Source organism: Enhydra lutris, unplaced genomic scaffold (genome assembly GCF_002288905.1).
Source record: "Enhydra lutris kenyoni isolate GAN:26980312 unplaced genomic scaffold, ASM228890v2 scaffoldscaffold45, whole genome shotgun sequence".
In the NCBI taxonomy this organism is placed as follows: Eukaryota; Metazoa; Chordata; class Mammalia; order Carnivora; family Mustelidae; genus Enhydra; species Enhydra lutris.
In genome coordinates this window covers 3,346,782-3,372,313 of record NW_019154129.1, presented here as the reverse complement: position 1 = coordinate 3,372,313, position 25,532 = coordinate 3,346,782, and the positions used below count along the sequence as shown (strand labels likewise).

At 47.8% G+C, this 25,532-nt stretch overlaps 1 protein-coding gene across 4 annotated transcripts in view; it reads right to left on the bottom strand.

The window, feature by feature from the left end:
* Positions 1-25,532, bottom strand: part of LOC111155989 (myosin heavy chain 11) — a 92,279-nt gene that overhangs the window by 34,036 nt on the left and 32,711 nt on the right. For 2 of the 4 annotated variants that reach the window (XM_022516497.1, XM_022516498.1), the window contains exons 4-12: positions 21,315-21,417; positions 17,369-17,461; positions 16,058-16,121; positions 13,099-13,197; positions 10,372-10,515; positions 5,934-6,029; positions 3,896-4,014; positions 2,205-2,357; positions 1,138-1,311 (exon numbers count right to left, since the gene is read on the bottom strand). In XM_022516497.1, coding sequence (XP_022372205.1) covers positions 1,138-1,311; positions 2,205-2,357; positions 3,896-4,014; positions 5,934-6,029; positions 10,372-10,515; positions 13,099-13,197; positions 16,058-16,121; positions 17,369-17,461; positions 21,315-21,417 — 1,045 coding nt within the window. Of the gene's footprint in view, positions 1-1,137; positions 1,312-2,204; positions 2,358-3,895; positions 4,015-5,933; positions 6,030-10,371; positions 10,516-13,098; positions 13,198-16,057; positions 16,122-17,368; positions 17,462-19,706; positions 19,714-19,751; positions 19,773-21,294; positions 21,418-25,532 lie in introns of all 4 variants that reach the window. The other 2 variants (XM_022516499.1, XM_022516500.1) reach the window with 2 other exon arrangements.

The window sequence follows — 25,532 nt, the reverse complement described above, 5'->3', positions numbered from 1 at the left end:
AATTACCCTGCGTCCAATGGACCCGCACTGGGGAGGGACAGGCGGGCACCGGCAGAACGTGTTTGCTGCTGCCCTCTAGTGGGCAGAACACACTGAACAGCCCACCTGAACTTGTTGCTCTACATGTAATTTGCTTTACATGTAATTTACATGTAAATTCATCTCAGGGTTCCTTTGGACAAAGCCCTTCTCTGTGGCCCGGACAGGCTAAGCCAAGGTGCCAGGGACACGGCCAAACTTACACACTTGCCATTTACTCTGCTCAAATGGTCTTCACTTTTTAGACTCAGATCAGGGAGGCATATTTTCTTTCTTTCTTTTTTTTTAATGTAAGCTCTACACCCCACAAGGGGCTTGAACACAGGACCCTGAGATCAAGAGTCACATGCTCTTCTGACTGAGCTGGCCAGGCGCTCTGAGTGTTTCTTCACTGCTCTATCCAAAGCCGGTCTCCCTGAATCATTCCCCACATAGGCCTTATCAGAGCTTTTAGTGGATTTGTCTGGCTTCATGTCTGCTCCTTCAGGAGGCCAGGGACTAGGTCCATCCGGTCCATGGTTACATTCCCAGCCCCTGAAGAGGGGGCCTGGCACAGAGCAGGTGCTTAGTACACAGTCATTCAACGATTGTTGCTTGTGTGCCTACTGTGGGCGTGGTTCTAGGAGTTAGGGGTACATGAGCAAACAGAACAAAGACCCTTGCCTTTGGGGATGAATGATTGAGAAGGAGAAGAGAGGGGAGGGGAGAGAAGGGAATGGAGGGAAAGGAAAGAAAGGGAAGGGTGAGGAGGGAAGGGAAGGGAAGAGAGGGGAGGGAGGGGAAGGAATGCTAGAGAAGGGAGAGGAGGGAAGGGAGGGGAGGGAATGGAGGGGAAGGAAAAGAAAGGAGGGGAAGGAATGGAGGGGAGAGGAGGGAAGGGGAGGGCAAGGGAAGGAGGCGAGAGGAGGGGTGGGAAAGAGAAATTAAAAAAAAAAAGAAAGTACCTTTGAGAATCAAATGTGGGCTAAGGGACAGTATGATCGAGTTCACAAGGACTCGGTGGCGGGGGAAGCCGTGCACCCGTGGGGCGAGGGCAGGGTCCACGTGCCACAGCCGAACGAGGCCACACACGCATGCGAGTGTGATGTGGGCCCTCACCGGCCGCTCGATGAGCTCGATGCAGGGCTGCAGGTCGAGCCCGAAGTCGATGAAGTTCCACTCGATGCCCTCACGCTGGTACTCTTCCTGCTCCAGGATGAACATGGTGTGGTTGAACAGCTGCTGCAGCTTCTCGTTGGTGTAGTTGATGCACAGCTGCTCGAACGAGTTCACCTGAGTGCGCGACAGCGGGGAGGCCCGGTGAGTGTCTTGGTCAGAGGACACGGCACCCAGGGAAGCTCGGCCCCGAGAGAGCGCCATGGCTGGCAGCCTGTGCACCAGAGTCCAGAGCAGGCTGAGTCCCAGCAAAGGCCGCCTAGAGTTCACGGGACTGGCTCTTCTCACGCCATGGGGCCCCCACACATGCTGTTTTGAGGATGCTTATCTCCTTCAGCTGTGCAGTGATTTATGCATAGAACAACTACGCAGGGTCCTTCATCACCCCCCACTGTGCAGATGGGGACGATGAAACTCAGAGAGGGAGTGATTCTCTCGTAGATATGTTTCAGACTATCTGTCCATCTCCAGACCTTCCCTTTCACTGAGATCGTCCCTCCAGTCTCTGGGTGTGGGATCTAGTAGCCATATCCCCATTACAAGAAGTACAGCAAGACCCTGAAAACAGGGCTTGGCCCAACTCAGGGGAGTGAGAGGGAGTGTGACTCAACTGGAAGATTTTGCTTACAACTGTTGGGAGCAGTTGCGTCTGGTCAGAATTTCTGGGGTTGCCAAAAGGCAATCTAGAGCTGTGGCAGCCATTTTGGCACCATGAGGGGAAAACCAGCTTGAGAACAGAACCAATGTAGATGTGGAAAAGAGAGAGAGAGAGAGAATGGGAGAGAGGTGGAAGAGATCAGGTCTTGCCTGTTGGACACAGCTGTAGCTCTGGCCTTCTCAGTTTCACAAACCAGTACATTTCTTACACCCTCAAGGGTGTAACCTTAGCTAGACAGCCTTCCAGTCTAAGTAGTTATCTGCCTGCCCTTCTCTGAAATAATGGCTTCTCCAAAGGAGACTTCATTCCAAAGAGTCAAGACCATGGCTGTCAGGATCCCACCAAGCTGTACCTCAAAGATCTCAAATCCAGCAATGTCCAGGATCCCCAGGAACGAAGCCCCTTGCCGGTGGGTCTTGTCTAGGGCTTTATTCACGCGGGTGAGTATCCAGCGGAAAAGACGTTCATAGGTGGCCTTGGCCAGAGCCTCTATGGCAAAGTCTGCCTGTGGAGACAAGTGAAGGAACATGGTCATCTCCAGTGGGCCACATTTTCAGATAAGCCTGGTGAGCAGCTCAGACTTTTATTCCCCTCCTACCCATAATCAGTCCTTTAAAAATAAACAAAAAGGGAAACTACACCATCTCTACACCCAGTAGAAAAGTGGCAGTAAGGAATTGAGTGGTCAGACCTAAGGAATGACTGTGTGCATAATTAAATACTTCCTGTCAGGGGAGCTGGAACTGAGGAGAGCCTGTTGCATCAGAGGGGCCATTTAGAAGTGGTCAGTGCTGCCTCTAGAAAGGGTACACAGTCATTTTCAAAAACATATCTTTTAGGTCTGACCTTGAATGTACAACTAAGAGATCAAGATGAGATCGTGAGTGCGGTACTGTGCTGTTCTTGTTCAGTACTGGATCTTCACAACCTGATCCGGGGACTTTGAATATTCTAGTATTGGATGGATGAGGAATAAAGAAATGGACATATGGATGAAAAGATGAATAGATGATACATGGATGACTGAATGGATGGATGAACGTATGGATGGTTGGATGGATGGACACTTCCCACTGTGGGATCATCAACAGTATAAAGTCTAACAAAGGCAGAAGTCAGTGAAAATAAGTTAGGATGGATGGATGGATGGATGAATGGACGGATAGATGGATGGATGAACGGATGGACGGATGAATGAACGGATGGATGGACAGACGGATGGATGGATGGATGAATGGCTGGATGGATGGATGAAAAGATAGATGGACGGATGGACAGACGGACGAACAGACGGACAGACGGATGGATGAATGGGTGGATGGATGGATGGATTGTTCAATGAACGGATGGATGGATGGATGCATGAATGGATAGACGGATGGATGAACGGAGGACGGATGGATGGATGAACGGATGGATGGATGGATGAACGATGGATGGATGGATGGATGGATGAACGGATGGATGGATGGATGCATGAATGGATAGACGGATGGAAGGATGGATGGATGGACGGATGGATGGACGGATGGATGGATGAACGGGTGGATGGATGGATGGATTGTTCAATGAATGGATGGATGGATGGATGAATGAATAGACGGATGGATGAATGGATGGACGGATGGATGGATGAACAGATGGATGGATGGATGAATGATGGATGGACGGATGGACGGATGGATGGACGAACGGATGGATGGATGGATGGATGATGGATGGATGGATGATGGATGGATGAACGGATGGATGGATGGATGCATGAATGGAGAGACGGATGGATGCATGAATGGATGGATGCATGGATGGATGGACGGACGGATGGATGGATGGACGGGTGGATGGATGGATGGACGATGGATGGATGGATGGATGGATGGATGGATAAATAGATACGTGGAAGGATGGATGGATGGATGGATGAACAGATGGACAGATGGATGGATGAACAGATGGATGGAAGGATGGAAGGATTCTGCAGCAATAAATGGCAAGCACAGAAATCATTTCACAAGCAAAAATCAACAACAAGTGTATCATTACCTGTTCTTTTGTCTGAGCTTTCTGTACTACATCCCGCCCAACTTTGATACGTGGAGTCAGGATGGACCTGGTGAAATCTGTCACATTAATTCCCATGAGGTGACAAACCTTCTGAGCAGCTGGATGGAGGAAAAAAGCATATTAAGAATATCACAAAAGAGAAGGCTCAGGAAGGGAGGCCCATCACATGGGATATTTATGATCTATGTGTACATCAGATATTTTTCGAGAAATGGAGTATGACGGTAGTGAACACAGCATGAAAGAGTCCTGAAAACTGTTGTTGTTGGTGACCTCATCCCCAGTGTTTTGCTAAGAGGTGGGATGGAAGTATGCCCCAAGGAGGGGCTTAGGGTCAGAGAGTTTTAAGTCCAAGCCCTTGCCCCTTTCCCACTTCCTAACCACATGATTTTGGAAAAACCATTTCAGTTCCTAGAGTCTTACTCTTTTCAGCTTGTAAAAAGAATGGGCCACCTGGTACCTTGTTGGGTTGTCAACGCACTTAAATAAGGTAAGGCACGTCAAATGCCCAGCATTTGGCCAGCTACCAATAAAGATATGTCCCATTGGGCCAAGATGTGTGTCGCATCATTATTTGTGGTGGAAAAATACTGGAAAAAACCTTAAATGTCCACTAATATGGAAATGAACAAATATATCATGGTATTTTCACAAGATGAGTTCCCACCAGCAGGTAAAGGAACAACTCTCATTTTCTCTCTCTCTAGACTAGCCAATGTCTCTCAACTGGGGATGATTTTGCTCCCACAGGACATTTGGCAATAATCAGAGACATTTTTGGTTGTCGCACTAGGGGGCACTATTGCTGAGGCTGGAGGAGGAGAATAGAAAACCCGCTGAGAGGCCAAGGGGACGTCCCTGTCAGCTACTTGGTTTCATTTGAAAGACAAAATAGTATTAGAACATATTCACAAATGTCCATTCTGGATGGGGGACTCTTGTTATATTATTGCATATCTGCATTTTAAACCTTTTCCTTAAAAGAAGATAATAATAGTCCACCATGACACTTCCTCCACATGACGGCTAGTGGTGCCTGATGGCTTGCACGTGTGTGACAGTAGATACACAGTGTGATTTTAGGATTTTGTCCCGTCTCTTTGAACTGGGGCTTTTGGTTTGTTGTTCCCTGAAGTTTTCTCCTCGGTGAGAGAAGTCTTTTCACTTGCCGTATTTTGGAGTATACCCCATGAGAAACACGACAGGTGCAACGAAGGGGAAGTTCCAGGAGCTTCGGAAAGCAACACAATATACAGCCCACGCCGGTGGCACACCGACAACAGGTGGACAAGCCAGGGGCTTAAATCACCCTTTTGGCTCAGGCCCCCACAAGCAAGGGGGTAACCATGCAACCTTTCCATAATACAAAACACTGCTTGTTTGCAGGTAAAGCTGTCAATTTTAGAAAAAAAAAATACAGGATGCTTAGTTGAACCGGAATTTCATATGAACAACCAACATTTACAAATTGTAATTATGTTCCAAATATTGCAAAGAACATACAATGTATTATAAAATTATACAGCTTGCAATACAAATATTTGCTGTTTATGTGAAATTCAGGTTTTACTGAGCATCTTGGATTTTATTTGGCAGTTCTAATTGCAGAGAAACCTGAGCTCTGTCTCCCCAGCAAGACCGTGTGTGCCATGAGGAATGGGGCTGTTCTTATGGGGTTTCTTGATGAACCCCGGCCCCTGGCAGATTGCCCATGTTCAGAAATATTTGTTTAACAAAACAAATAATGGGGTTGAGGTTAGAATTGATGCTCCCTAAGGATCCTTCCTGTCTGATCTAAAACTATTAGTTTCCTTCCCCGCCCCCCAGCCCACGCTCTGATTCAAGAACTTCCCACTATGGGATCAGCAGCAGCAAAAGTCTAACAAAGACAGAAGTCAGCGAGAATAAGTTAGTTTGGCTCTTGTTAATACCCTCACCCAAAAAACAAGCAAAGACTTCATGTGACCCTCCTTCCCATCACACAAGTTGTCAATTATTGAGAAAAGGCAAGAAGAACCTGTGTTATCTGGCATGGATGCCTGGTCTGTGTTTCTTTCCTTCTTGAAGACGATATTTCCAAGCTGCAGGACAGACGACACCACCTTCAGTATAGCTGGGTAAGAGGAGAAGAGCAGATGAGACACAAATGTCAACGCCAAGGTGCTCTGGAGGGTTAGAATCTCAAAGTTATCGGGGACCTTAGAGCCAACTTACGTCTTTCTCCCAAAAAGACTCAGTTCTGAGCTCCTAAGTCTAGGAAAAAGGCAAACTAACCTAATTCCCTGCTAACACTGTAGAAAACCTGGCTGGGGATAGCAGAATATATTCAGATGGTTGCTAAAAATCTTGTGTTATCTAGGAATACTGCGCAGCAGGGGTTGGACCAACCCATGCACCAATTCTGGCCCACTGCCTGCCATTGTAAATAAAGTTTTATTGGAACACAGCCACAAACATTCATTTGTATATGGTCAGTAGCTGTTTGATGCTATAAGGACAGAGTTGAACAGTTGCAACAGAGATCATATGACCCACAAAATATTATATTATCTGACCGCTTACAGAAAACGTTTGTCAACCCCTACTCTACAGCAAGGAGAATGAATGACTGACAACCAAACAATAAAACTGTTGTATCTCGCAAATGCTGAGCAAAAGGCGCCAAATACAAACAAGAACATCAGTATGTAAGTCTACTAATAGAAAGTTCAAGAACAGGGAAAATTATGCTGTTAGAAGTCAGGATAATGGTTAACCTTGATTGCGGGAAACTACTAGAAGGGCTATGGGAACCTTCGGCAGGGGGCTGTTGGTATTCTCTTAGTTTAAATGGGTGTGAGGAGCACAGGTATGTTCAGTATCTAAAACTTAATCAAACAGTGTACTTATAATATACACAATTTCCTAAATGTAAATTATATGTCAATAAAAGATATTTAAAGGGGCCCCTGGGTGGGTTAAGTGGGTTAAGCCTCTGCCTTCGGCTCGGGTCATGATCTCAGGGTCCTGGGATCGAGCCCCGCATTGGGCTCCCTGCTCAGCGGGGAGCCTGCTTCCCCCTTCTCTCTCTCTGCCTGCCTACTTGTGATCTCTCTGTCAAATAAATAAAATAAGATCTTTAAGAAAAGATATTTAAAAAGCAAAAAACAAAACAAAGCAAAACAATAATCCCCGTCCTTCTTAATATTGTCTGGCTGAGAACACAAGATACTTATGCTAGGATCAAGAAGGGGGAAACTTTTTCCTACTTGTTATCCAAGAGTCTTCAGGTAAAACGATGTGTTTCCAGACCCTTGGAACACGACTAACTAACTAACTAACATTACCGTTAAAATGGCTCCTACGACTGACATCCCCACAAGACTGTGAGCTACTGGAGAGTGGGGGACTGTCCTATCATCTCTGTATTCTCAAAGCCTCCTTCAGGGTCCAGACACACATGGGGAGGGAGGGAAGATGGAAAGAGGTTACAGGATGGAAGTATGTGTGGATGGATGGAAGATGGATCAGGGATGTGTGGAGGGAAGGAAGAGAGGAAGATGGACAAATCAATGGTTGGACCAGTAGATGGATGGTTGATGATGGATAGATGATCAGTGGGTTGACGAATAAATGGGCTAATTGATGGTGTTGACAGATGGAAGGGTGCAGGATGGAAAGCTGGGTACTTGCCTTTAGTAGAACACATATGCAAATCCCCCAAGACTCTGGCTTCCAAGAAGAAATCACCGAGTTCTGCAAACAAAGCCTGAGATCCCAGCCTCCTCTGGTTCTTCAGGCCAACCTTGGGGTGCCAGCCCTTTGCAACAGCTGCCCTCCCACCTCAGGGACTCTGGCCCAGCTCAATAGGAGGAAGGCTCAGTTACTGATCACCCACCCGTCTGCTCCCACTCACTACTGCAGAAACCCTTCCTCCCCCAAAGCGTAGAGCTTCTTCTGATGGGAAACAACTAAGGCAGAGGGGCTTTGTCAACTGCTAAGTGTTATACTAATAGTTTTTAAACTCTAAGTTTAAGCTAAGGATTGCTGAAGTGCTCACAGGGCCCAGGGAAGGAGTGTCATTCAGGGGGTCTCAACCTTGGCATTGCTGAAGTTTGGGACCAGATAAATCTTTGCAGGGGGCGGGGGGTGGGGAGAGGGAGGGGGCGCTCTTCGTGCTGTTCCGTGTATCCCTATAGGATGTTTAGAAGCATTCCTGGTCTCCAACCACTAGGTGGCAGCAGTGTTCCCTCTCGTGAGCTGCGGGAACCAAAAATTTCCAGCGGAGGGGGCGGGATATTATCAAATTCTAGCAAGATGCTGGGCCCCGGGGATCTGCTCGATGTGGTGAAAGCGGGAGATGCGCAAGGACCAGAGACGGGTTGAGGACCTAATGGGTGCCAAGCTGCTGCTCTCTTCCTTTAAGTTGTTAGGAGAATTAAAAAGAACAGAGAAAAGGATCAACTTCTCACAGTGGGATTCCACCCGTACTGATAAGGACACCAGTCCACATTTTAAAATACACTGGGCTCCTTCTAGCCTTGATTTCCATACCTGGTTCTGACACGGATTTTGGAAAGGGTTTAAAGGACAAAAACCACCTTTCCACACACAAATACAGAGCACAGAGAATCACACAATGAGGCTTGGTAGTCGCTGAGACACAACAGGGAGTCCCAGCTCCACCAGCAACATGCTGCTTGTCCCTGGGCAAGTTTCTTCACTTCTCTGGGCCTCAGTTGTCTCATCTGCAGATTGGGGATAACAATGGCCACATCGCTGGGTTCTTCTGATATTAAATAAGGCATATAAAGCACTTAGCATATTGTTTTATCTCCTGATGTCTTCACTTTAAATATATTACAAATATTTCCACAAGTCCCTGTGGTTCTAAAACAATTCAGAAAGCAATCGCTTTCTTTCTTAAGGCCAAATAATAATTGAATAAATCCTCGCTGATCAACATTTCTGGTTTTTGTTATTTAACACTGGACATCTTGGTGCCTTTTTGTTTTTTTAAAGAGGCATTAGCAAATGCTTGGCACACAGTAGTGTGTGTGTGTGTGTGTGTGTGTGTGTGTGTGTGTGTGTGTTTTTAAAGCAAAGATTAGAAGTAAAAACGACTCGTGTCCCAAATAAAATAAATCCTTCTGGGAGAGCCCATGCCATTCAGGAAGGGATGCTGTTACCCCTGGATTCTGTTGTGGGGCTCTGGCTAAAACCCACAAACACCACCCATTTGTCCACTGGCCCATGGAGTCTGCTTTTTCTGGGCCCCCAGTTATCTCAAGGGAAGCTGCCCTCTAGACTGCATTTCAGCAACCTTAGCACCATTCTGGGGCTCCAAAGGGGTGTGGGCGTGGGAACGAAAAAAAATTTTCCACAACCGTGTCCTAGTGTTCCCAAAAGAGATTAACCTTGGACACTGGGGAACATCTAACCCAGAAGGACAAGTATTTCTTTTTTATTTTTTTTAAGATTTTATTTATTTATTTGACACAGAGAGAGAGATTACAAGCAGGCAGAGAGAGGGGGGGAAGCAGGCCCCCCACCAAACAGAGAGCCCGATGCGGGGCTCCATCCCAGGACCCTGAGACCATGACCTGAGCCGAAGGCAGAGGCTTAACCCACTGAGCCACCCAGGCACCCCAGGACAAGTATTTCTTAAAGCACAGTGTGGAAACCAAGATGATCTCTTCGAGCTTTCTTGGTCTCAGAATCAAGTGTGTTTCTTGGTCATTGGTTGGTGATATTGATCAACATGGGTCTATGACCAGAACGCACTTTCCAGGAAGAATCCAAGTAAGCCCCTCACCTCAGTTATTCCCCCAACCCCTGCCCATCCTGGGCCCGTATGTTCTTGAGAAGGCCAACGTCCTCTCCAGCTCCAGCATGGAACAGAGACCATAACATAAGCCACTCAGAGCTTTCCTGGGATCATTCTGAATAACTCAGGAATATGCATATCAACCTAAGCCAACCAGTAAGAGTCAATGGAACTCCATCCAGGGACTCAGACAAGGAATCCAGTCTACTTTGCTGGACATAAACCCAAAGAATGTAAGGGCTGGAGCCTCAGCAGCCATTCTGCTCCCAAGAAATGGCAGACACCTAAAGACAATACTGCTCATAGACCAGGTTCTAGAGATATCCTTTGAGTCCACAGAACCCACTGTACCTGAAACCCCTATCCCTGAACTTTCCGGCTCTGCAAGTGGATCATTTCCCTTTTTGCTTATGCCAATTCCAGTTGCTTATAACTGAAAGAGTCTAACATATGAAGCCACTTTTCTAAAACACCAATAAGCCACCTAAGGTAATATTCATTTTCCTTCATTCCTTTTTTTTTTTTAGGATATGGAGAGAATCCAGCAAGCAGAAATCTGTCCCAACCAGAGAAGAACCTCTAACTAATTCTGGTGGCCATGACTCTAGGTCCCCTCACCAGCCTCCAGTCTCAAGGCATGAAGACTTACACAGCTGCTCCTCCTCATTGAAGCCCATAATTGCCATGGCCTCCAAGGTTTCTTGGAACATCTCGTCATCCTGGGCAGCTGGGATGGGCACAAAGCCATTGGAGAGGAATGTATAGTTGTTGAAGCCCTCCAAAAGCAAGTCATCTAGAAGGAGACGAAGATGGGATGGTGGTCAGGAAGATGGACTTTGAACATGAGAGGCAGGAACCTGGTGAACGGTTTGGATAAATTGGATAAATTTCTTAAGCAGAATCACTAAATTTGTTCCCTTTCCTGAGACTTGTACAATTTAAAACCTTCCTTTTACTCTATCACACAGAAGGCATCACCAGCCAACACCAGCCTCATACCGTGGTGCAGGTTGTGCACTGCCCCAAGGTACCTGGCAGCTGAAACCTAGTCTTAGTTCCACCTGTTAAGCCACATCCCCTGATACAAGGTTGCATCTAGCTGGATGAAGGGACACTTTTATCTCAGCTTCCCCCAAACACCCAAACAAAGCTGCCTGAAAAATTAGATCCGTATTTATCCATCCACTTATGAAACTTTATCGCATCATTAATATGCATGAATTTAAAAAATCAATTACTGTCAAAAGGTTTACAATAGGGACACCTGGGTGGCTCAGTTGGTTAAGCTGCTGCCTTCGGCTCGGGCCATGATCCCAGGGTCCTGGGATCGAGTCCTGCATTGGGCTCCTTGCCCTCCAGGAAGCCTGCTTCTCTCTCTGCCTCTGCCTACCACTCTGCCTGCTTATGTGTGCTCTCTCTCTCTCTCTCTGACAAATAAATAAAAAATCTTAATTAAAAAAAAAAAGGTTTACAATAAAAACACCATTCCCTGTTCACCCTTTTTCCAATTCCTACTTTACCCCATAGTACTGCTTTTCACTCTTTTAGCTGTTCCTTCTGGTACTTACCACTATCTATTTAACAACTTAATATAAATTATATTTAGCATAGGCTTGTATATACTATATGTCATATATTATATAGGCTTATACAAATTATAATGTTGTATTTAGATATCATCTATAATAAACTAGTTCTGGATATTTCAAAATGAGGTATTATCTATTGATCACCTGTAATGGTGGATAAAGATTTAGCTCTCTTATCATATCTAGTCTACTGGTTTGTTTTTTAAGATTTAATTTTATTTATTTATTTATTTTGACAGAGAGACACAATGAGGGAGGGAACAGAAGCAGGGGGAGTGGGAGAAGGAGAAACAGGCTTCCTGCTAAGCAGAGAGCCAGATGTGGGCCTGATCCATGATGCTGAGATCGCAAATGTCCTCTTCCAGATCAATCTTTAATGAGGCTGGATTTGACTGTGGTTTTGGAGAAAAGTCAATGAGATAGTTTTCTTTTTGAACAAAGGTCTTTTATGGGTCAAGTCACTTGGAAAGTGCCTGAGGTTAAACTGACCCAAGAAACCAGTTAACTCCAGCCTTTGGGTTAGCCACGATGCCTGATTAAAGTCACAAGGATTTCGGTCTTGACCAAGATTTCATTATCCAGACTCTGGGTAAACTTACAAATGTTTGATCCTCTCTTTCCAGATCTAGCATCAAGAATAAAAATGGCCCCGAGGAATTTTAGGAGTTAGCTTTATCCTTGCCCAATTGTTGGAAGACTAGAGACAGAGCACAAACCTGGAACCCAGATCACCAAACAAGCTACTATTGACTTTGGTTCCAAAGAGATGGAGAGATAGACACATTTCTCCCCGGGCCACCTCATAATGTCCCGCACTGTAACTGATAACTTACCTAATTTCCAGTGTACAACATCTGTTCAGCATCTCCCCCTTTTATTCAAAACTGCTCTACTTCAGACCCAATTATAAGCTCCAGACCGCCAAGCGTCAGGATTTAAGAGTGAATGAGGTCGCCCCCTAGTGGCAGAACATTGCACTACACCTCATCACAGCAAAGATACCAGCACACACATGCCTTGGATAAATTTCTTAAGCCAAATCACTAACCCTGGGGCCCCAAAATGATGGGAAGCAAAGTTTGTATTGCTCTCATAAAATGTTAATCTTAAAATTGTTACTAGAATTTAGACTATAATATGTATATATTCCTCCTTTCAGCTGTGTGATTTGTATATTCGTTTAAGAGTAAATTATTGGAGTTTCAGAACATATAACAGCCTATATATGACATACAGCATAAACAAGCCTATGTTATAGATCATCTATATTAAGCTGTTAAATAGAGAGATAGTGGTAAGTACCAGAAGGAACAGCTAAAAGTGATAAAATCAGTACTATAGGGTAAGGTAGGAATTGGAAAAAGGGTGAACAGGGAATGGTGTTTTTATTATAAACCTTTTGACAGTAATTGATTTTTAAAATTCATGCATATTAATGATGCGATAAAGTTTCATAAGTGGATGGATAAATATGGATCTAATTTTTCAGGCAGCTTTGTTCCTAAAGGCAGGGTGTTTGGGGGCAGCTGGGATAAAGACGTCCCTTCGTCCAGCTAGATGCAACCCTGTGTCAGGGGATGTGGCTTAGCAGGTGGCCAAAGCTAGGTTTCAGCTCACCAAAAGGAGATGAGGAATTACACTCCTGCCACCAAAGTTACTTATTCCCTGGACAGCATCTGAGGCTCTGGTTTAATAACCAATCTATTAACCCTGGATCGTGATGAATGGGGTGGTTGAACCCCATCACCCACCCCACCCCCAGTGATGCATTCTCACAGGTCACTTACTTTTCATCTTGTCCTTGGCTCCAGCAATCAGGTAATAAAAGATGTGGAACGTCCTCTCGTCTCTGGCTTGGCGAATCGCCCGCGACTTCTCCAGCAGATCTAGTTTGGGGGAGGAGTTAAGGATTCTGGGGGAATCACAGGTGTTCCCCTTGCCAGAACCTATCTTTCCTCTCCCATCTCTGTCTTACCAACAGCAAGAGAGGAGATCTCACTTAAGCCTTACCAACTATCCAAGGAAGTAAGCGCAATAGGGAAACCGAGGGTCAGGGAAGGAAGTCATTTTCCAAGAGCACGCAAAAAGAATGAGAACCCACCCCTAACTCATTAAAGGAGAGAAGCCATTCCACTGTGGTGCGCCATGGAGACCACAGGGGTCCCAGATTGTGGGGGAGGGCACACAGGTGGCTGGGCCATTGTACCAGGTGGATTTCTTCTTCCATAAGTGCGATGTGGCAGGATGTTAGGACAGGCCCACCTGTGCCCTGCAAAGGTAGCAGTGCTTGCCTTCCTGGAGCCCTAAAATTTAGCCTAGCAGTTGACTCCGCTGTCCCAGTCCACTTCCAACTGTGCATCCTTAGAAGGCTTGTTAAAATCCAGGGGGCCGGCCCATCCCTATAGCTCTGAGTCTGCGGGTCTGGGGCAGGGTCCATGGCCTGCATTTCTTACAAGCTCCCAGGTGGCACAGGGGCTGCTGGCCAGGCTACGCACTATGCCAGCTGCGGATCTGAAAGGCAGAAGCTGAGGCCAGAGGGAGGGGTCTCTGTCCGGGACTCGCCATGAACATAATAAATGAACAGCTGAGAAGAGTGAGCAGGGGTCTGAGAATAGGCTGTAAGACAGACTCTTCCCTGGATGGGCCGGCCATGCAGCCCCAAGATCATGGGGGGTTCAGCCCATAGCGGGCACCTGGTCTCAGAGAGGCTGGGCTGGTTGGCAGTGGGGCCTGCTTCCTCCAAAGCAGGAAGCTGTTCCTTTACATCTGAAACACCTGAATTGCACTGGCTCACCAGTGCCCAAGGCCTGCTCAGCAGCATTCCAGCACAAGCTCCGGGCCCGGCTGGGTCCCTCTGCAGAGACCGCTTCTCCACCTCTCAGAGCTGGGCCAGAATTAAATGAGATACTATGTGCCAAAGACTCAAGCCAGTGCTCAACACACGCAACCCTGGTGTAAGGTTAAGAATCATCAAAATGCCAGAAGTTCCACAATCTCTTTTCCCAATGCTCGGGCCAGAAGTGGTTCAGAATTTGCTAGATTTTGGACAGACCAATGTGGATGCTCTGTATGAGTATCATAGGACACTCTCAGTGGCTTCGAGAGAGCTCACGGATACTCCTGCAGAAGATGTCACTGTTCTCCTAAGGGGATGAGAGAGGCTACAGACAGCCTCTTGTGGGCTCAGCAGCTGTTACCATCAGCTGAGTTTCGGTTTTCAGAAGTTGCTGGATTTTGGAATTTGTGGACCTGTCTCGTCAGAGGCTTTGAGGGGGAAAAAACCACCCTGCGTGGCTGAACACAGTCTAATCCGGGGGAACCTGGGGGCACAGGGAGGTAATGCTTATCTCTCTGGGCCTCAGCAGATAGGGTTTTGCCCATTTTCATACTGTTCCATGGAGCCTGGTTCTCACGTCTGGGTTGAAGGAGCTAGCACTCGCTGTGGGCGCTTCTCTAGATGAACGCAGACGTTTTATACCAGATGGATACTGATTTTCTAGGGAACAAAGTCTGGGTGGATTAAAACAGAAAACGACAAAAGTTAGGGGGCACCCGGGTGGCTCAGTCGGTTAAGTGCCTGACTCTTGAATTGGGCTCACGACATGATCTCAGGGTCGTGAGATCGAGCTCTGCGTCAGGCTCCATGCTCGGTGGGGAGTCTGCAGGAGATTTTCTCTCTCCCTCTCTCCCTGCTCCTCCCCCGCGTACCCACCCGCGCATGCGCTCTCTTTCTCTTAAAAAAAAAAAAAAAAGACAAAAGTTAATGACAGCCTAACAGCCACAGACACTCGTCGTGGGCCAAGCCCTGGGCCGAGGGCCGTACTAGTCCTTCAAAGGAACCACAGTTTCACTGCAGCTCCACACATAGGCTGTTATCATTCCCATTTCACAGCTGGCAAAAGTGAGGTTCACAGAAGCTAAATGACTTGCCCCCATCCCCACGCTGATATGGCAGAGGGGAGAATGGATGAGACTTGAGCCGCTCTGAAGTCCTCCCTCACCCAGGGCACCAAAATGCAGCTACAACACTCCCCAGAGTCCCACGTGCCCAGCTAATGCTGCACACGCGGCTAGAAACATATAACCTCCCTGAGCCTGGGAGGCACCTGTCATGCTTCTAGGTTCATCAATCACTAAACCGTAGACTCAGTCCTCGAGTCCAGAAATTTCCAAGTGGCTCCACTTGGCCATTCAGATTCTCAAAAACAGCTGCTTTCTGTGTCCTTCGCAGCACTGCTGAACCTGTGGGCACGTTCTGCCCACAGGATAGACACAGACCAGCTCCTTAAGCAGGACAAGGGGTCTATGGGCTCAAAAAGGAGAAAAATGAAGATCAGATGAGAGCCAGTGCTCAACCCACCTCCTTCTGCCCCTGACCCAGTTCTAATTGCTTTATGTGAGTTAATTCACTTTATTTTCACAACAGCTCTGCGAGGGAGATGCCGTTATCACTCCCATTGCTCTGATGAGGCACAGAGAGGCTGAGTAACTAGCCTGAGGTCACTCAGCTAAGGAGAGGTCAACCCCAGAATCAAATTCGGGCTGTTTGGGACTCACGTTTGTGCGACACCATACTGCAGTGCCTGCTGTCCAAAGACTACAACCCCAGGGCAGATCTGTTCTGGAAGGAACCCAGGAGCTCGGAGATAGAGGGGCAGCTCGTCCACCTTTCTGGGCCTCTCAGGCTCGGGGCAGGAGGCGGGTTGCCGGGCAGGGCCCGTGTGACCCAGGATCAGCAAAGGATACAGGTCTCAATGTTGGCTCCCACGATGTAACCAGTGACGTCAAAGTTGATGCGGATGAATTTGCCCTGCCAACAAGAAAACGCAGTTCAAAGGGGGGGGCTCCCCAGCCTCAGCCCCTCACCCCTGCACTGCAGGCAAGTGGAGAGAGAGGTCGGTCAGGGAGCATTTGAGGGTCTCGGCGGAGGACCGACAGTTTCTTGCGAACCCTCAGAACCTCACAGGTCAGCAGGTCAGAAGGAACCACCATCGGCTGAGCTGGGGATGATTTCAAGCCTCGCAGCGACAGAGGAACTTATAAAACACACTCGCGAATCAATTTCATTTGGCTCTTGCAATGCCCCTCCGCTGGTCATGGTTATCCCCATTTTAAAGGTGGGTAAGCTGAGGCCCAGAGCGGTAGTGTCACCTGCCCAATGGGACAGTGCTCCCAAGAGAAGCCACAAGTAAGGAGGAAGCCTGTTTTGTGGCAAGCTTTGTGGCTGGGGGGCTCCCTCCCTGTCCCCTGCCCAGAAGCAGGCAGGTCCCACCATGATACGATCCACCAGGCTCAAGTTCATCCAGGTGGAAATCAATCCTCCTCTTTGGGACAGGTGAACCAGGTCTTTGAATCATTAATCACCCACTTTCAGGGCTCTCCGGCCCCCGTGAGGCTCCAGTGAGAAAGGGAGCCTCTTGGAGTCTGGGGAAGCGTGTGTGGGAAGGTGGCACTTTCCGCCTCACATACCTTCATCAACTCCCCAACTAGACCACAAGCCTCATGAAGGCTGGAACCACTTCTGAATCATTTGCTACAATTCACGTTTGCTGAGCCAGACGTGAGCCTGGCTCCGCGTCTGGTCTACTGCAGGTGCTTCATAAAAACCCACAGAGCCGACAAAAAAGCAAGAGATGGTGCATATAACAGGGTTTGAACGATGATACACAGTAGGTGCCTAATAAATACTCATTAAAGGATGTACGTCCCTCTACATAGTGGGTGTTCAATTTGTTTGCTGAATGCATGAATGAGTATTAAGTGTCTAGCACCTAGTAGGTGCTCAGTAAATATTTATTGAATAAATGTCAAATGCCTTACAGGTGCCTAGTATACTAAAGGTGCTCAATGAATATCTGAAGGAAGGAAGAAAGGAAGGAAGGAATGAGTAGCAGGAGCCCTTGCAGCCTTGTAAGGTCATGACAGGACTGAAGATATAAGCGCAGCACTGTCAAGGGTTCACCTCCCCCCCCCACCCCGTTCTGTCCCAGGCTCCCCACACACGCAGGCTCTGCATTCTCAGGCAGGCGAGGACACCACAAGAGTTTTGCTACTTACAAATCGTGAAGAGTTGTCATTCTTGACCGTTTTGGCATTGCCAAAAGCCTCCAGAATCGGGTTTGCTTGCAGAAGCTGCTTCTCCAGCTCACCCTAAAATGTATTCACGTCTAGTTAGTGGAGAGAGGAACCCAGGCAGTGACAGCTCTGCTCTAGTCAGAGGTCGTCCCAAAATTCTGCCCTTAACCTACAGGTCCTCTCCTAGCCAATCTCCTACCCTGTTTGAGACTCCGATGATAAGGTCCAAATTTACTCAAGGATTTCAGAAGAGAAGCAACTGACTTCTCTAGGGCATCTGTTCCCTAGGAAGGCCACTTTCTGACCAGGGCTTGCTCATCTATGAAATGCCGTTTCACTGACAACCACTGCACAACGTTGAGGACATCGTTTACATCATAATAAATTGCGCTCCTTGGGGCTGTGCAGTGCACAACCCGCACTGCTGTCCATGGCAGTTCTGCTGCTGCTCACATTTAACAAGCAGCTGTCTTTCAGGTTAACCACTACAGCCCTCCTCCTGATGGTTTTAGTGTGATTTTGGTTTTTTAAGTTGCAAGTTTTCTTTTCTCAGGACTAGTTTTCTGAAGTTTTTTTATGGAAGACAAGTAAGGAATGCACAAAACCCACCGGGAATACTCTTAACTGACTGCAGAACAAAGCTTCAAAGCAGGTTGCCTGAGCTCCATTCATCAGGTTAAATGCAGCTGAGACTGTACACAGCCCCCCCAGCCCCCTCTGAGGGAGCTCCTGTGCACAAACGCGGTCATGTGATTAATTGTGGCAGGAAAGGGCCAACGAGGTAAGTCATGCCAGGAAAGCGATGAGTTGCTTTTGCCTAGCCCCAAAACACGATGGTTGCAGACTGGCCCAATGGCCTCCCCATCCAAGCTCTTCCTCCAGGCCTCCCGGGAAGTCCTGGGACCTTGGGGTCTCCTCCACGCTCCCTCTGTTGAGTTCCCTGTCCCTTTCCTCAGGGCAGCAGGGCAGGGCTAAAAAGAAGCTGGGAACGGTTCTAGAAGGGAATGGGAGCACACAGCTCTCCCCCGTGCCTCTGTCCACCAGGAGGGCATCACGGGTAGCTGTCCAGGGTACAGGAAGCTGCTACTTATTTCTTATTTCCTTCACAGGCCCTGCTCCTCTGTAACTCCCAAAGATGAAATGAAGGTGTCACCTCCGTGAAAATCCCCAGGGCATAAGCAGAATCCCCATAACTGGGACCTGTGGGAATCTGCAAGGAGGACAAAGGACTTTCTTTGCCTGGTGGGAAGAAATCCAAAGGGATTACTTCTGTCAACACAAACTTGGGATCCCAATATCTCCCCCAAAAGGTTCCCTTTCTAGAATGGGAATTCCAGTATCGCTTCTCAGCCTTTTGGCTAAGATCAAGAGTAGAATGGGAATTCCAGTGGATGGGACTCTCTTCTCAGGAGAGTGTTAAACATGGACATCTTGTTCTAACCATCCAATGGATGGATGATGAGACTGGCTCAGAGATGTTAAGTGACTTGGCCAGGGTCACACAGGAGCAGATCCCAAAAAAGAATCCTGATTCTCCTTCTGAGCCATCCATGACACGGCCTCCCAGGATCTCATTAAGATGGACTGAGTGTGATCCTAGCACATGCTAGGATCTCTTCTAGAACAGGGACCCATACACCAGCCCCTCAAGCTCTGTGTTAGAGATGAGTTCACATCTGCAGAGGTCCAGGCAGGACCCCGTTGGGTGTTGCATAGCTGGGGCCTTACCATGCCACCGAAGCTAGTGCATCGCAAACTCCAAGTCTCCTTTTTCTGGAGCCTTGGGTCAAGCAACCGGCATGCAAAGACAGACACGCACTGCACACGCATGCACGAGGACACACTGGTGCGCAGGGGACAGGGCTCAGGGGAGAAACGTAGGGATGATGGCAGGGAGGAGGGAGGGAGGGAGGGAGGGATGCCACAGCAGTGCCATTAACCAACTGTCAATCAAGCCAGGGAAGCTTCAGGGCCAGAGGGGTCCTAAAACACTCAACCAGGTGGGACAGACGTCTCTAGGGCGGTCCAGTTTGAGGTACCCGGTGATGGATGCGTTTGTGGGAAGGGTTGCGGGGTGGTGGGGGGATTCATTCTGAACTGGGGAATTCCATTCCGGGCTGGAGGACAACCTGGGGCATTCCAAGGGGGCTCCCGTGGCAGGCACGCAGGCCCCCCACCCCACACGCTGGCACTGGAACCCCCGCCAGATGGTACTTTGGTGAGCTGTTGGTTTGGGCTGTGACCGCTCGGGGCCCCGCCCCTTCTACCATCACCTAGAGGACTCAGTGGATGCAAAAGGACCATGCAGATTTAAATACACTCCGTGCCTCCCGTACACACCAGGAAAACACTCTTAGTTACTCACGTAGGCAAGAGCTGGGCCTTGCTGTAGTTGAACAATACAGTATAAAACAAATGTCAGTATCATTCCAATCACGCGCACGTCTGGGGCTGGAGAATCGGGATTGCAATTCACCCCCTCCCCTTGCCTCCCCCAGACAGCCTAGATTCCCCAGGGTAATTGGCGGGGAGGGCAACTTTTCTCTGATTCTTATTCTTCCATTGAGCTCGTTCCTTTTAAGAATTTCTTAGACGCTCAGGCATTTCAAAAGTTTTGGTCATTGGGGGGCCAAGGTGGGTTCTTTGGAACATGATCAGTGAGATATTGATGGAGACAGGTTTGCAGAAGCAGAGAAAAAAGGGTTCGGCCCATCGTAGGACCTTAGTGGAGGTCAGTCATTATTAGGTATTATTATGTCTTGGGTTGACTATTATAGGGAAAGAGAAGGCAACGGGAAGCCATGTTTAACGGCCGCGTAAACTTAACCGTAGGCTTTTGTGTTCCTACACACTGTGCCAGACACAGTTTGGAAAAGTTGGATTTCCTGCATTTGTTCGAGGGAGGAGGGTTCCCTCCAGATGGTGCCCAGCCCAGACAAGCTGTCTCTGTGACAGTCCTAGAACCATCTGGGAGGTCTAGAAAACAAGCCCCTCCAAGCTGTCTTCAGGACTCCAGGCTGCCACCGTCCCAGCCCCAAACCTTCAGACAAAGGCACTGACAAATCCTTCAAGCAGCCCCACTGCATGTCCCCTCCTCTTCAGGGACAGATGAGGCAGGGTGAGACAGAGGACAAAGAAGAGAGGAATGGACCCCAGGAGGGATGATTCTAGAAACTTGCTCTTCTTGTCCTCAGACTGTGTCAGTGTGGGTTTATCTGTATGGTTATTTAGCAGTGATCTCTGTTCCCCACCCATCTAGAAGTCCGGTGAATAGAATGACAGCATCGCTCGGACTCCTCGCTGGACCCCATCCTCTGATGCATCCAGGCGATGCTCAGTCACTGCACTGAGCCAAAGCCCATAGCTGAGGGATGCTGCTCTTCCCATCCCCTGGGGTCCCAGTCAGAGGGGCACGTGGAGGAGTGACAGATGTGTCTCAGTCCTAGGCAGTTTACAAAGATTTGCAGGGTGGTTCTCAATCTGGGTGTCCCAGAGTACACCTGGAGATGCCTGTAGACATTTTTTTTTTTTTTTTTTTGCTGTCACAGCTTGGCAGAGGAGCTGCTACCAGCATCTTGTGGGGGAGAGACCAGGATGCTGCTAAAAGTCCTACAATGTCTAAGGCAGCCCCACAGCAGAGAATTATCTGGTCCGGAATGACAGCGGTACCGCTACGGGGATGCCCTGATGTGAAGCAATCTCCTCACGGTGGCGGGAGAGGGCTTGTCCCATGTCATGAAACAGGACCCCTCAAGAGGATGATCGGGGCTGAGGTGAGGAATAGGCCAGTCAAAGGGCCCACCCAGCTGGAAAAAGATCCCTCCTGTGAGTTGCCGAGCAAGGGACCCGTTAAACACGGATCCGGGTCTTTCCACGGAGCTGAGTCCTGTGCGCTAGGGCTCGGCCACTGAACAGGGGCTGCACTCACCGTGATGCTCGTGTCCTTCTTGCCCTTGTGGGAGGAGGCCACCACGGCCAGGTACTGGATGACTTTCTTGGTGTTTTCTGTTTTCCCGGCTCCGGACTCCCCTCTGAAAGACACAGGAACAGTATGCCGCTGGAAATAACCTTACCCTCGTTCTAGAGCTCCGGGCCATCTGCCGGTAGGACAAATGAGGCTCCCAGGGGGGAAGCGACTTGCCCAAGGTCATGCCGCCAGCCCAGAGCTGCGCTGGACCTGAAACCCTAGGCTGGCCGCAACCTCAGTGTATGCTTTCCCCCGCCTCCCGCCCCCGAGAGGATGCAGGAAAGGATTCAGATGAAAAGAGTAAAAGAGACAAACTGAGTTTTCTTACCAAGGTCCAAACTTAGGTCTATTTGGAATCTTCTCTTTTTTGCTTAAGATACTTTATTTTTTTAGGCCAGTTTCGGGTTCACAACAAGGTTGAGTAGAAAGTACACTGAGTTCCTCTATCCCCCTGTCCCTTGACGTGTATAGCCTTCCCCACAGCCAACACACACCCCCCAACCAGTGGTCCATTTGTTATAATCGATGAACATACCCTAACATATCGTCACCCGAAGTCCAGAGTTCCCACTAAGGTTCACACTAGGTCCTGGATGTTCTGTGGGTTTGGACACATGTGACATGACATGAATCCATCGTTATAGTCCCACACGGAGTAGTTTCTCGGCAAATCGTCTACTTTTAAGACATTAGCTTTGTTGACAGAAAGATCAGGCAAAGGGCAGCCTTCTGGGAAGGAAATAGGTAACTCTTAGAGTGCCAGACCCTAAGATAAAAGTTTTAGAAGCTTCCCTTATGGGTTTTCCTACCAGCCATTGGGCACATGTAAGTCCCTTCATCCCCTGGAGAAGCCCATGCTGACTCTAAGGTGGCTGGCTAATAATGATCTGAGGCAAGTATCAGAGGACAAACCTGGTTGAAGTAATTCACACTAAAGTGTAAATGACTGATATGTTTAGCACAGCAGAGTGTTTTTAGTCTTTTCAAAAGAGCACTCCTAGGGTGTGCCTGGGTGGCTCAGTGGGTTAAAGCCTCTGCCTTCGGCTTAGGTCATAATCCCAGGGTCCTGGGATTGAGCCCCACATCGGGCTCTCTGCTCAGTGGGGAGCCTGCCTGCTTCCTCCTCTCTCTCTGCCTGCCTCTCTGCCTTCTTGTGATCTCTGTCAAATAAATAAATAAATAAAATGTTTTTTAAAAAGCACTCCTAGAATATGGCAGACTTTTTTTTTTTTTTTTAAATCAAACGGCCTTCTTGACCCACCCGCCTCTCCTGGCCAGCAAAGATCATTGCGGTGGGATTGCTTCTTCCGAGGGTTCTAGATACTGACTCTGACTCCCACTCTTCCTGGTGAATTGGAAGGACAGGGTCTCAACCATAACGTTCTTTCCTTCTTGGCCTCCCCTCCCATTTTCTTCTTTTGTTTTTCCTTTCTTTGCCTAGACTCTCTCATTTTCTGAGCTCACAGAACATTCTGAAATGCAAGAGATAAATTTTTTTTTTTAAGTCTGGAAAAGAACGTGTCTCCCGCGAGGTCAGCTCAAGGTTCTCCCCGCTGAACCAGTGCCATAGCACTGGTGCGGTCCCTGCTCTTTTTCCTATTTAGGAAAGACATTAATTTTCCCTGCCAGGCACTCGTTAACCACTTTGCTCATGGCTAAAAAAGACAGAAAGTAACACGTGTCCTGAATTTCTGGACCTAGTGCTGTAGGTCCTGATGTCCGGACATCAAGTGTCTGATCTCCAGGAATGCTGGCCTTAGTATCGCCCTCTCCTTCTTCTTAATGGTCTTTGTCCCAGCGGCCACATTGTTTCACGTAGCCTCAGACGCACTTTGTGAATGGGGAACTGTGGAGTCAATGATCTCTATTTCTTGAGGGGGAAATAGAGTCCAAACCATAAATAAATAAATAAATAAATAACTAAATAAATAAATAAATAAATAAATAAATTTTTTTTTTAATTTTAAGGAGCGTTGACTTTTAGGGGAAGGACAGGCCCCATGCTAATTGTTTCACATGCATTATCTCCTTTACTTTCCCTCCCCCAATCCTGAAGGTAGGATGTACCACTTCCCAGTTATTACAGAAGAGGAACTCTGGCCTAGAGTGGGTAAGCAACTCGCCCTAGGTCACACAGTAAGGCAAGGGCACAGTCAGAACTGAAAGGCCTCTGATTCCAATGCAGTCAGGATGCTTTCTACTACTTTTTGCCCCGTCATTCCACGATACAGGCCCACCCCTCCAGGGACTAGCTTCCTAAGGCCAGAGGAACCAATGAACCAAGCCACTCAGTCATTTACACCCTAGTATGAATTACTTCAATCAGGCTAACATCAGAATGCTTGCCAGATGTCACCCCCAGACTGAAAGGCAGGTTTTGACCAGAGCAAGAGGAAGGAGAGAAAATCTGAGTATGGGAAGCCACCTTTATAGGTGATGCTAAGCCTATTCAGATCTAAGTACACACAGTGTCTAGATCCCCAGAACCTCCCCTTTCCCACAATAATCTCATTTTCCACTTTGTTTTCAGCCTCTCCTACCTCTTCTGTTTTACAGCAAAGATACTGGCATGACCATGACTGTGGCCCTGACCTTTGACCTTATGAGGGAGGGGAAGTGGGACATACACTCTGGGAATCTGCTTCTCCCCATGTGGGCTGCTTGGCTCAACAGTTTCCAAGTTTTATTGATAAAAATAAATTGTCCTGGGAGGCTGTGCCAAAGAAAACTCCAGGGCTCCAGGCCCACGAGTGTCTGAAGATTGATGTGCTCGGGGCTGCTTTAGAAACATTAATATCTTTACTTTTCTGGCCCCTGAACTCTGGGGGTAAAGAGGCCTTCCTGATCAACGTACCCAAAACCTCTGTCCTATTTCATAGGGAACTTGGTGCCCAGTTCCCTCCTCGTGACCATATAAGGTCTCCTGGCCTTGTAACCCCCCCACTGCCAAGTCCTGCCCCAAAGGCAAGGGCCCTTTAACCCCAGCTGGGCCAGCTGCATGGGATGGCCCTGTGCTTGACTTTGCACTCTGTTGTTGCCATCTTGAAATTCTTAACACTTTTTGAGTAAAGGGCTCTGCATTTTCATTTTGCATGATTTTACACATCACGTGGCTGGTCCCGGGTCCCAGGGTTGATCACCATTTACGAATCCATTTCAGCTTGGGGTCTGCCCTTGGCAGCGAAGCCAAATTAGCTCTGAGTCTCAGAGCTGTTCAGTCCCTGGTCCTCAGCCGGTGAGGTCCTCTAGCAATTCTATAGTCCAACTCCTACACACCCTGCAAAGCCCAGATAAGCACTGCCTCTGTTCTGAATGCTGCCCCTAGGTAAGAGCAATGCCTCCTTCCCTGACAGCATCAGCCCACAGAAAACTCAATCAGCCCCAAGGCAAGACCATCTTAGTTCAAATCCCTGCTCTACCAGTTACCTGTGTCACCTTGAGCAGGTCATTTAACTACTCCCATGCCTTGGTTTCCTTATCTATAAAATGGGTATAATTAAAGCACTTATATGATAGTTACAAGGATTAAATAAGTGGATATGTATAAAAATGTTTAGAACAAAGTCAGATACACAAAAAGATGAGCTATTATTACTTATAACCATTTCTTCCCTAATGCTTACATTAATACATCCATATTAATGCTTATATAATACTTATATTCTGTTTATATCATTATCTTCAACATTCATACTATTATTAAAACATAAATACTCTTGGAACAGTACATCAAAAACTAATGATGTATATTATATGGTGACTAACATAACACCATAAAAAAAAATTAACAGCAACAACAAAAAACTATAAATCCCATCCTATTTTTCCACTATGCAAGCCAGGAGTGTGCAAACCATTCCTGTAAGGAGCCAGATACTGAACACTTTAGGCTTTGTGGGTCATGCATTCTCTGTCCCAACTACTCAGCTCTGCTTTTGTATCAGGAAAACAACCAACCATGGCTGTGTGCCAATAAAACTTTATTTACAAAAAACAGTGAAGGGCCGCATTTGGCCCACTGGCTGTGGTTTCCCAATGCTTTCCTATACATTTTAGACTAAAGTTCAAAATCCTTCCCAGGGCCCAGAAGACCCCCTACCTTCCTCTGACCTCCTGGCCCACCACCCTCTTCTCTCTTAAACTAGCCCCTTGTCACATACAGGTTACTCCTTGAACATA